This window comes from Colobus angolensis, unplaced genomic scaffold, assembly GCF_000951035.1.
Source record: "Colobus angolensis palliatus isolate OR3802 unplaced genomic scaffold, Cang.pa_1.0 Scaffold180, whole genome shotgun sequence".
Lineage (NCBI taxonomy): Eukaryota > Metazoa > Chordata > Mammalia > Primates > Cercopithecidae > Colobus > Colobus angolensis.
The window spans coordinates 5,391,325-5,404,192 of record NW_012114933.1 but is presented as its reverse complement, the minus strand read 5'-3'; the positions used below and the strand labels follow the sequence as shown (position 1 = coordinate 5,404,192).

The following is a 12,868-nucleotide window of genomic DNA, read 5'->3' as shown; positions in this document are numbered from 1 at the left end:
GCCTCCCAAAGTGCTGGGATTACAGGCTTGAGCCACCGCGCCCGGCCGGTAGTTTTTAATAATTAGCACTACTATTAACTGTGAGAACAATTCCAAGGCCCATGCCCTTTCTTAACCATTGCACTGCCTTCTTGTGCAGAGTCTACCAAATAATATGTACTGAATAAATATTTGTTAAACCAAATAAATATTTGTTAAATTAATTAGTATGCAACCCTGTCAACTTTAAGTTTATTTGGCACTTGTAGGTAAAACATTTACGGGCAGAACAATTCAGTCTTTAAAAAAAACACAAACTATTATTGGCTTTAGAAGGCTATGATGGCTATCTGTCATTTGTTACTTTTACTCATGGAAAAGTAGGAATTAAAAAAAAAACTGTCTTGATAAAGAAAACAATACAACTGAAATTAAAATTTGGATGCCTTACGATATTACTTACTTTTCATTGTACTGGATTACACGTGTAAAAGGCAGAGTTGAAAGATAATCAGGTTGGTATTCAGCACACTGCAATTCTTGGCCAGTGGTATGGTTTGAATGTGTTCCCCTAAAGTTAATGTGCTGACCCCTTAATCCACAATACAACAGTGTTGAGAGGTAGGGCCTTTAAGAGACAGGGCCCTCATGAATGGATTAATGCCTTTATCAGAGGAGTGGGTTAGTTATCACTGGTATGGGTTCCTGATAAAAAGATGAGTTCAGCCCCCTTCTCCCACCTTTTGCTCTCTCTTGCATGCTCTCCTGCCCTACTGTCTTCAGCCATGGGATTCCACGACAAAAAAGGCCCTCACTAGATGTGCTGGGTCCCTCAAATTGGATTTCCAGCCTCTTGAACTATAAGAAATAAATTTCTGCCTTTATAAATTACCTAGTGATATGGTTTGGCTCTGTGTCCCCACCCAAAACTCATCTTGTAGTTCCCATGGTTCCCATGTGTTGTGGGAGGGACCCAATAGGAGATGACTGAATCATGGGGGTGTGTCTTTCCTATGCTGTTCTCATGATAGTGACGAAGTCTCATGAGATCTGATGGTTTTAAAAAATGGGAGTTTTCCTGTACAAGCTCCCTCACTTTGCCTGTTGCCACCCACGTAAGATGACTTGCTCCTCCTTGCCTTCTACCATGATTGTGAGGCATACCCAGCCACGTGCAACTGTGAGTCCATTAAACCTATTTTCTTTGTAAATTGCCCAGTCTCGAGTACATCTTTATCAGCAGCGTAAAAACGGACTAGTCTCAGCTATTCTGTCACAGCAACACAAAATGGACTAAGATAGCCAGGTTGTGCTACTATCTTAACTGTGTGACTTTAAGTGAATTACTTTTGCAATTAACGTATAGAAACAATTTACCGATTTGCTAGAAGTTATATCACTTTGATTGAGAATTACAAAATAGTTAAGCAAAGGGCAGGTCTTACTGGTTTACACTTCAGTGAGAATGAAGCATAGTATTTTCTATATAGAAGGTGGTCTAACCAAGCTACAAGACCTACCCTTAAGTGGTCAAACAGAGAACCACAATAACTGAGGAGTTTATGATAACAAAGTGTAAGAAGGCATGATTCTAATAATTTTTATAGGGTTCTCCGAATTTTAAATAGAATAATGTACTCATATCTTTCAATAAAAGGAGAAGAAAGGAAAGAAAGTGTAAGTCAAGGCTCTTTAAAGCTTTTACAAATGTGCTGAGTACTGCTGTAAGTGTAAGGTGAATGGCATATCCTAGTAATACATAACAGATAAAAATATCACTAGAAATATATTTTACACTTGTTTTCACATAACATTAAAATGATACTGAAATGATGTAGTACCTGTGTTGAAATCTAATTTGGTCATTTGAAGTGCATAGGCTTCACAATCTTTCTTACTAAAACTGAAAATAATCACAGGTTGGAAATTTCTTTCCATAATCATCTTCACAATTTTGAAAACATTTGATGGGCCTGCAAAAAGAGTAAATAACACACCAAAATTAACTCAAAATAGATCACAGATCTAAATTTAAAAGCTAAAACTATAAAACTTTTAAAAGAAAATATAGTAATAAATCTTCCTGATCTTGGGTTAGACAAAGCATTCTTAGATATGACAACAAAAGCATAAACAACGTAAGAAAAAAAATGCATGAACTGGACTTCATCAAAGTGAAAAACTTCTGTGATTTCATGGACACCATCAATAGAGTAAAAAGACAACCTCAAACAGAATGGGGGGAAATATTTGCAAATCATCTATCTGATAAGGGTCTAGTATCCGGAATATGTAAAGAACTATCATAATTCAACAACAACAACAATGTTCAACATCATTAGCCACCAGGGAAATGTAAACTGAAACTACATTAAGATACCACTTCACATCTAATGGGATGACTATAATCAGACATACAACACTAAGTATCATGGAAAAATTATATGTGAAAAAATTAGGTCCATCAGATTATACTACTATCTTCCCAAATAGGAAATCAGGGCAAAATACATAATCTGAGTTTCAATTACCCATTACCTAGCGCAGGGATACTGTAATTACAGAAAGATGCCTCTGTTTATACAGAGGAGGCGTATGGTAATACAAAGGATATAGAGAAAATGGAACCCTCATACATTCCTGATGAAAATGTAAAATGGTATAGTCACTTTGGAAAATACTTTGGCAGTTTCTCAAAAGGTTAAACATAGACTTTCCATATGGTGCAGCAATTCCACTCCTAGGTATATATCCAGAAGAAAACACCTATTCACACAAAAACTTGTATTAAATAGTACATTGCATCAATGTTTATAGCAGCATTCCTAACAGTCAAAAACTAGAAACAACCCAAAAGTCCATCCAATGATGAATGGAGAAACAAAATGTGGTATATCCATACAATGGAATGTTATTTAACCATGAAAAGGAATGAGTACATATAGCATAAAATGAACAAACCACCCGGGCACAGTGGCTCACACCTGTAATCCCATCACTTGGGAGGCCAACGTGCGCAAATCGCTTCAGGTCAGGAGTTCAAGACCTGCTTAGCCAACACGGTGAAACCCCGTCTCTACTAAAAATACAAAAATTATTCGTGCATGGTGGCAGGTGCCTATAATCCCCAGCTACTTGGCAGGCTGAGGCAGGAGAATCACTTGAACTCAGGAGGCAGAGGTTGCAGTGAGCCAAGATAGCACCAGTGTACTCCAGCCTGGGTGATAGAGCAAGACTCTGTCTCAAAAAAATAAATAAAATGAAATAAAATAAAATAAACAAACTTTGAAAACATTATGTGAAGAGAAAGAAGCCAGTTGCTCCAAACATATGAAATGTACAGACAAGGGAAAGCCACAGAGATCAAAAACAGGCTAATGATTAGCTAAGTCTGGGGGATGAGAAGGGAAAGGCTGGGGGAAAAGGGAGAATAACTGTTAATGTGTACTGGGTTTCTTTTTGGGATCATGAAAATATTTTGGAACTAGACAGTGGTGATGGCTGCACAACTCTGTAAATATACTGAAGACTATTGAATTGTATACTTTAGATGAGTGAATTCTATAGCATGTAAATTATACTTAATGTCATACAAAAAAGATAAATATTTATTCAATTTTATCATATATCATCTAGACCTTTACATAGCTTGAGAAAAAAAACTAAGACAAAAAATGTCAGAGTAATTTGAATACACAATTTACATGTAAAATTATCTCAAAGCAAAGTTCCAAATTACCTTTTGTTCCTCCTTTCCGCCCTTTCTGGTCTCCTTTGGCCAAATCACCTGCATCTCGAAGCACTTGCATTGCAGTATTAAAATTATCTTCTCTGAAGTCACCCTGGCATCACAAAATTTTTTCTGTGTAACTTCACTAATATTTAACCATAATTCAAACATTTTTAATACATAAGGCTTCCTCAAATAAAATAATTTAGTATAATAATGAAAGCCACTAAAATAGTCCAGACATGATCTGTGGTAAGAGGTATTAAAAGGTGAAAAAGAAGTAATAAAAAATGGAGAAAAGCAAAACATAAGATATCTGAAACATGTCCAGAACTCCTATTCTCTAGGTATTTTTAAATACTGGGAAGGAGGGAAATCTGATTCATGCATAAGAAAAACAAGTCTCAAATATAATGTTTGAAAAAAAAACACACAAAAAAATCAAGATTGATTAAAACTAAGACACAGAAATGTATCTCTGCCATTCTTCTCTAATTCCAAATTAAAAAAAAAACCAAGATATTAACAATAAAGCATGACATTATAGATTTAAAAAGCACAATTACTCTTACATTTTCATCAACCACAAGATGCAGGCCATCTCCCCCTGCTGGAAAAATGTAGTGTTGCAATGGAGTGGGTCGATAATCTGTGTAAATTACATGACAAGGCTGTAAAAAGAAAGAAGTAATTAAACATACAGAATTTTATTTCTTCAAAATAAAACCATATCTTAGTCCAATCTAAAAGCTCTTAAGAAAATCAAGTAATGAATTCAACATTTCAAAGAGAAAATACTTCAAAAAACTCACTAAAAGGCAAGAGAAAAATGTAGAAAAATTAGGTCTATGAAATTATACTACCATCTTCCCAACTTACCAATTCCCTAACCAGGGCTAAATACATGACCTGAGCATCAATTACCCATTACCTAGCCCTGGAATGCTGTAATTATGGAAAGATGCTTATTTTTCTACAGAGGAGGAGTACGGGTGATACAAAGGATCCATGAGCTAAAACGGAACTTTTCTGCCCCACCCAGGCTTTTCAAAACCTTAGTATAAAGCAGCAGGTTGATCTAGCTTCTCCCCAAGATCCATTGGGTTTTTCTACCCTACAGAAGCAATATGGGAGAATGTCATAAAAACACGATCAGGGAGCTTATAAACAGATAAATTCATGAGAGTATCAGTATAAAGGAAAATTAAGGGCAGAAAAATAAAAGCAAGAATAAATTCAGTATACGTAAACAAATGCCTGTTACAAGCCTATACAGATGCTAAAGTCAGACTAGAAAGGCAAAACAGAAACAGTCAGTAAAAAGTTTGTGTTTACATGACAAAAATCAAATCAAATGCTCAAGAGATGCCCAGCTTTTCCTGGCACCAAAGCATTAGGGGAAATTCTGTGTACTCATGGATAACTATCTAAGTAAATGCAGTAGTTTCTAAACCTGGCAGATCATCAGATCAACTTGGGAAATTTTGAAAACAGGAGCTCCCAAGGCACTATTCCCTGAGATTTAGATATAGTGGGTTTGTGATGGGGCTCAGAAATCAACATTTCTAAAAAGCTAGTCAGTTGATTTTGATAAGCTGCTTGATTTGAGAAGTAGTTTACCATTAAAATTTTATTATTCTGGACAACATCAGGAAAAAAGCATAGGGAGAGTAGAGCAAGGCTAATCTGTAATATTTTGAAAATTGAAGACATCAAAAAGGAAGGAAAAATACCTGTTTATGTAAATGGCAAATCCATTCAGCAAACTGTCGGGCATTTGGAATAGTAGCCGAAAGAAAGACATAGTGGACGTTATCAGGAAGCAAAATAATAGTTTCTTCCCATACTACACCACGTTCTGAAAAAAATAAATATAAACTTTGGACTACAGTTGGACTACAGTGTCACTCTGTGATAGCATCTAAAATTATATTCTCTGAAGTTTTATAGTTAGAAATGCAGACTTTACCCAAGAATATTTTAAGCCATAGAACCTTACTGAAAACAATTTCTCACCATTAATCTATCCAGTAGAAAATTAGTAGACTAAACCACTATAAATACAATGTACTCTGAAATAGCCTACAAAGAGCAATTCCAGGGTTAATCTTTCCGAACAACCTAATAAGAGCCTCAATGACAAGGCAGCGGAACAGTATTTCTATTGCACAGCATTGAAAAGTAATGGTTACTGACTTGTAGAAAGCTGTAGCAACAAATTTAGAAGATACTATTACTATTCCAGATTGCATCCTTCACCCAAATTATCCTTGTGATCATCTGGAGATGAAAGAAAGACTTGATGAACGATAAAACTGTAAGTCATTTTTATTAAAATGGAAAAAGTTTGACAGTCTCCCTCCTAAAATAAATCAACAAAGGATTTCTGATTCCAAAACCAAAACAACTCTGTTATGAGCTTAATTTTATAAATTTGGAAAGTGTGAAATATTCAAAGGGTAAATGATTTCTTAAATTCTATTACTTTCTCCATAAATACAGGCTGATTTAGTGAGCTAGTTTAAATAAAAACCAAATCTTAAGTGTGTACATATTAAACATTTAACTTTTCAATGTGTTTGTTAATGCTAACCCTGCCAGCACCCTAAAAATTCCAAGCATACTTACTTTTTCATTACGAGAGTGTAACAGCCTAAGGGGCATTTGTAAGTTTTTATTTTTGTTCAGTTTTATTTCATAACCCTCACTTTTTTTTAAACCATAAACACATATTTTATAGTTACTGAACTAAATAAAAATCAGGAAAGTTAACTTTGCAAGCTAGAAGTTTTAGAAATTCTACAACATTAGTTCTATTGGTGAGCTCTCTATTAGAAGCATGCCAGCTTTTAATTTATTTTGCTTTATTTGAATTTGCATTCCTCACCCAGCAAAAGTTACTATTAAGGAGCTATACTTGAATGAAATCTTAATGGAAAAATAGTATCATGTTGTCCACAATTTAAAGAAGCAAGGCCAGGTGTGGTTCACGCCTGTAATCCCAGCACTTTGGGAGGCCAAGGTGGGAGGATCACTTGAGTCCAGGAGTTCAAGACCTGCCTGCTCAACATTGTGAGACACCATCTCTACTAATAAAACAAATAAAAATTAGCCAGGCATGGTGGTACACGCCTGTCATTTCAGCTACTTGGGGAATTGAGATGGGAGATCAAGTCTGCAGTGAACCATGATGTGTAGTAACCAGGGCAACATAGTGAAACTCTGTTTCAAAAATAAATACATAAATAAATATAAAGAAGCAACAGTTTATTGAACCCGAGTCACACAAAAACTAGAAGCAAAATTTAACAATAACTTGCTCAAAATTCCTCATGTCATTCTAAAGGGAAACACATGATATATATTTCAACACTGAATATACCTGAATCTCTCATATAATGAATTTCATCAAATATAACCCAAGCAACTTCTCGCATAACTTCAGAACCTCTGTAAAGCATACTTCTCAAAATCTAAAGAAAAAAGTGAAGAATTTATTTAGTTGGATTCTGACATAACAGCTAATAGTTAGACAAAAGTTGTTTTTTCCAACGAGGACTTGTGGATGTTTTTTATTAAATGGAAATACTAAAATAATTTTAAAGGGTTACAGAACTTACTATTTAACAAATATTAACAAAAGTAATATTATATTGTTGTATATTTATATATTATATATTCCTTTTCTCATAAAAAACAAAGTAAATGGCTTCTAAACAGTTACTAATCAGATACAATCCACAGAGAGAATTATCACCCCTACTCTTCATATGTCTAGAATATGACACAACTTCCTTCTATATATAGCACCATCTCAAGATTCACACTTTCTAAAATATAAGTACAACTTAAATTATCCTCTATTCAAAACACTGGATCATCCCTGAGTGTTTGCCCATTTTTTTCTGCCTTGTTTTCTTGCAACATGGATACTTCCTGGCAACTGTTATCCTAATTTTTGGAGTTAATGAAAACCTTCCACAGATGAAAGAAAGTTTTGAAAATGAAAAATAAACTTCCATGAGGCGACAAAATGAAAAGTGAGCAATGCTTTTGGCTGGTTCTCCAAACTAGAAGCTAATTTATGCTCACCATTATACCATGTCCTTGGAAAATGCAAAGATATAATTAAAGTATGTACAAAAATACTTAGTAAAGATAGCTAATCATGTCCAAAACTTAAGATATTATAAGTATATGCAAAACTTAACTGCAATTATGGGAAGAAGGTAAACATAATACTGTACTCTTTAGAAAATCAGTTACTCAGCCAGGTGCAGTGGCTCACACCTGTAATCCCAGCACTTTGGGAGGCCGAGGCAGGTGGATCCTGAGGTCAGGAGATTGAGACCATCCTGGCTAACATGGTGAAATCCCGTCTCTACTGAAAATACAAAAAATTAGCTGGGTGTGGTGGTGAGGGCCTGGAGGCTGAGGCAGGAGAATGGCGTGAACCCAGGAGGCGGAGCTTGCAGTGAGCCGAGATCGTGCCACTGCACTCTAGCCTGGGTGACAGAGTGAGACTCCATCTCAAAAATAAATAAATAAATAAATAAATAAATATCAGTTACTCGTCTACTTGTATCAACACTGAGATACAGAAGGCAAAGTCACATGAAGAGTCGCTATTTACATAAAACTTCATTTTATGAAGTTCATAAAACTTCATTTACATAAAACATTCAAATCCTTAAAACTATGTATATAAAACCAATAAAATATTTTCATGTCACTGACAGTAATAAACTTTAAAAATACTTGAAGAAAAAATGTATCTATGAGACAAATAACAAAGTATGGTAATGTAGAAATTTAATATCAGAACATTTTAAGATAAATTTTATCCATTTTGGCTAAGTCTAATCAGAAAATAAAGTATTATACTTTACTTAAGTAGAGCAACCAATAAAACGTCACATGTTCTAACTGAATAGTCACATTAATTTAATTAAAAACGAAGTCAGATGAGGCACTATATGAATTACCTCTGTGGTCATAACGAGACAAGATGCCGTAGGATTAATAGTAACATCACCAGTCATCAAACCAACGTCTTGAAATTCTTCATACATTTCACGGTATTTTTGGTTACTCAGAGCCTTAATTGGGCTGGTAAATATTACACGCTGCTTTTCCCTTAAGGCCAATGCAATGGCATACCTACAAATGTGAAAACAAATAATCATAAAACTTTTCCTTTAAATGATTACTTTAAAGTTCTGTTAATATTTAAATTGTGTCCAAATTTTCCCTAATTACTTATCTTGAATGAACTTTGAAGAACAGTTACATCATATCTATTATACTAATAATTATAATAAATATGACATAGAGTGATCTAAAACCATTTTAACTCTGCTTGCAAGGAAAATACCTATGGTTCTAAGATGGGTCTACAAAAGTTCAGAGCCTCTGTTCATACATACACAGATGATAAAGTGCTTATAGCCCCTGGAGAATGAAGTGTTTCCTCAAGTTTCACAAATAAGTTAATCTATATGTATTCTTTTCCCACACATAACAGTTAACAAGTCAGTCCTCTGAAAATTATGGTAGGTTCTGACTATGGAAAATTTTTTCCATAGCTATTAACAGAACACAATAGAGCAGTTTGTTGTTCTTTAAATATAGACAATGACATCAGCATTAAACTTAACATTATAGTAGATCCTCCTTATTTAAGATTCAGCTCCTGCCCAGAATAGGCTTATTATAATGTATTTGGGGAAATAAAAATAACATTCATCCCAGCCATCCCCCAAAATAGTGAAATAAGCAAATTTTTAAAAATCGGGAAGTTGTCTAAACATCAAATATGAATTTTAAGAAACATACATGAAACAGAAATGCTACATACATTATCTAAACTTTTCAAGAAAAAAATTGCAAGGTATAAAAAGAAACAGGAAAGTATGATCCGCATGTAGGAAAAAAGAAGCAGTCACAAGAAACTGTCTCAAAAAGGAACCAAAACTATTAACAACATAATCAAAAGGAAAGTCACAGATTAGGCCGGGTGCAGTGGCTCACACCTGTAATTCTAGCATTTATGGAGGCTGAGGTGGGTGGATCACATGAGGCCAGGAGTTCGAGACCAGACTGGCCAACATGGGGAAATGTTGTCTCTACTAAAAATACAAAAATTAGTCAGGTGTGGTGGTGTACATTTGTAATCTCAGCTACTTGGCAGGCTGAAGAAGAAGAATTGCTTGAATCCAGGAGGTGGAGGTTGCAGTGAGCCAATATCACGTCACTGTACTCCACCCTGGGGATAGAGTGAGACTGTCTCAAAAAGAAAGAAAGTCAGTCTACAGATTAACAATCAAAAGGAAAAATTCACTAGATGGGCCCCTAAGCAGATCTGTGATGACTGTTATCAATGAACATGAAGATAAATTGAGATAAATTATCAAATCTGAAGAGAAAAAGAAATAGAAGAAAAATAAGAGACACTTAGAGATCTGCAAGACATCCTCAAGTATCCCAAAGGAAATTCCAAAATGAGACAGAGGTAGGAAAAAAAAGTAACAACAAAAAACTTCATTTGTTTAAAAGACATTACTCTAGAGATCCAAGAAGCTCAATTAACACAGGAGTAAAAAGCAAAAAAGAACCATACCTAGAAACATCATAGTTAAACTGCTAAATGACAAAGCTAAAGAGAGTCTTTGAAAAACTGCAACAGAAAAACTCAACACATAAAAGAGAACAACATAATTAAGGCTGACTTCTCATCAGAAACAATGGAGTAGAATGAAACAGTATCAGTAGAATGACGTATCTGGAGTTGAAGGGAAAAAAAAATCTGTCAACCAGGAACTCTATATCCAGTGACACTGTCCTTCAAAAATGAAAGCAAAATAAAACTACTCTGCAAGACATATTTGTTAAAAACCCTTCAAACTGAAAGGAAATAAAACCATAAAACAGAACAATTAAGACTATTTATGTATATACAGGCATATATAAAACTTTTATCATTTAATATTTTTAGAAAACACAATTTAAAGCAATGATTATATTGTATTACAGATACCATATTACTAGATTTACAGCATATGTAGTTGAAATATATGAGAGTATTAAATAGTACAAAAATGAGAAGAAAATATTACGGCAAGTTTTCAGTATTTTTCATAAATTGTGATTGTGATTTAGTTAAACCTGCACACTGTAAGCCCCAAAATAACCACTAAAAACATAACTCAAAGAAAGCTAAAAAGTCAAAAGAGAAATTAAAATGGTACACTAAAAGATATTTGTTAAACAAAATAGAATGCAGTAAAGGAGGAAAAATAAGGATTAAAAAAACATGAGAAATATACCAAAAGACTCCCAAAACCAACAACAAAAGACAAATATAAATCCAACCATATCAATCATTAAATTAAATTACTGAAATTTCATGAAGTATTTTCTCTAAGCACAAATTAAATTAGAAATAAACAGCTAAGTATGTGGAAAATCATGTTTGAAAAGTAAACAACATATGAGGGAACCAAGAGAAATGAAAAAATGGAATGAAAATGAAACACAGTATTATCAGTTTACAGGATGTACTTTAAGCAGTACTAAGAGGGAAATTTTATAGTTTTATAGAAATATTAAACATAAAGAATTATCTAAAACTTCAAGAAATTTCTACACCAGGCACAGTGGCTCACAGCTGTAATCCCAGCACTTTGGGAGGCAGAGACGGGGGGGATTGCTGAGCCTAGGTGTTCAAGAGCAGCCTGGACATCATGGCGAAATCCCATCTCTTAAAAAAAATATATATACTTGGCCAGGTGTGGTGGCTTGCACCTGTAATCCTAGCACTTTGGAAGGCTGAGGCAGGAGGACTGCTTGACCCCAGAAGTTCAAGACCAGTCTGGGCAACACAGACCCTGTCTCTACAAAAAAAAAAAAAAAAAAAATCAAAATTAAATAAATAAATAAAATTAAAAAATTAGCTGGGTGTGGCAGCACATGTCTGTACTCCCAGCTACTAAGGAGGCTGAGGTGGGAGCATCAATTGAGTCTGGGAAGTTGAGGCTGTAGTGAGCCATAATCATGCCATTGCATTCCAACCTGGTTGAGACCCTGTCTCATAAAAGAAAAAAAGAAATTTCTGGATAGACACGGTATACCAAAGTTGGCTTTAAAAAACAGGAAATTAAATTAGGAACTAAAAATCTTCCCACAAAGAAATGCCTAGGCTTAAATGGCTTCACTAGTGAATTCTATCGAACATTTAAGAAGTATGCCAAATACACAAAGCCTTACAGAAAACAGACCAGGAGGGAACACTTCCAGCTTCCAGTTTACTTTAAGAGATCAGTATTATTCCAACACCAATGCCAAAGACTTTATAAGAAAATGACATACCATTAATCCTCATGATGACACAGAAGTCTAGAATAAAACAGTCAGCTCTCTACACATGCAGGTTCTGAGGACTGAAAATATACTACTGTATTTGCAAGATGAGGAACCCATGGCTACAGAGAGACAACTATTCATATCTGAAGGTTCCACAGGGCCTACTGCAGAAATTTGAGCTTCTGTGGATTCTGCTACATGAGGGGGTCTGGGAACCAATCCTCCTCGGATAATGAGTGACAACCGTACTGGCAAACTGAAATTGCCAACATACACAAATGATCATCTGCCATAAACAACCAGATTTATTCTAGGAATACAAGGTTGGTTTAAAAATCAGAAAATTTAATATAGTACTCTAAGAGAATAAAAAGCTAATACCACATGATTTCCTCAATAGATGGAAAAATTCATTTCACAAAATACAACATATTTTGATAAAAATTCTCAATTTTTTGTTTACTTTCATTTATTCCCTACTAAGACCAGAAAGAAACAACTTCATTCTCATAAGGAGCAACCAGCAAAAAACAGCGAATATCATAATTAATGCTGAAAGACTGAACGTTTTCTTCCTCATATCAGAAATAAGGCAAGGATGTCCACTCTCACTACTATCCAATATTGTACTAGATATTGCCAATGCAATAAAAAAGACACACATATTGAAAAGGAAGTAAAACTGTCTTTTTTCACAGGCAATGTTACCATCTATATAGAAAGTCACATGGAATGTACGAAAAAGTTAATAAAACTTAAACATAATGAGGTTGCTGGATAAAATATCAATATATAGGC

General features: G+C 34.6%; 1 protein-coding gene across 2 annotated transcripts in view; it reads right to left on the bottom strand.

Moving 5' to 3' along the window:
• SKIV2L2 (superkiller viralicidic activity 2-like 2 (S. cerevisiae)) overlaps positions 1-12,868 on the bottom strand; it is a 131,066-nt gene that overhangs the window by 78,444 nt on the left and 39,754 nt on the right. For both annotated transcript variants that reach the window (XM_011939369.1, XM_011939370.1), the window contains 6 exons: positions 8,695-8,869; positions 7,092-7,182; positions 5,443-5,567; positions 4,282-4,380; positions 3,719-3,821; positions 1,821-1,952 (listed from right to left, as the gene is read on the bottom strand). In XM_011939369.1, coding sequence (XP_011794759.1) covers positions 1,821-1,952; positions 3,719-3,821; positions 4,282-4,380; positions 5,443-5,567; positions 7,092-7,182; positions 8,695-8,869 — 725 coding nt within the window. The remainder of the gene's footprint in view (positions 1-1,820; positions 1,953-3,718; positions 3,822-4,281; positions 4,381-5,442; positions 5,568-7,091; positions 7,183-8,694; positions 8,870-12,868) is intronic.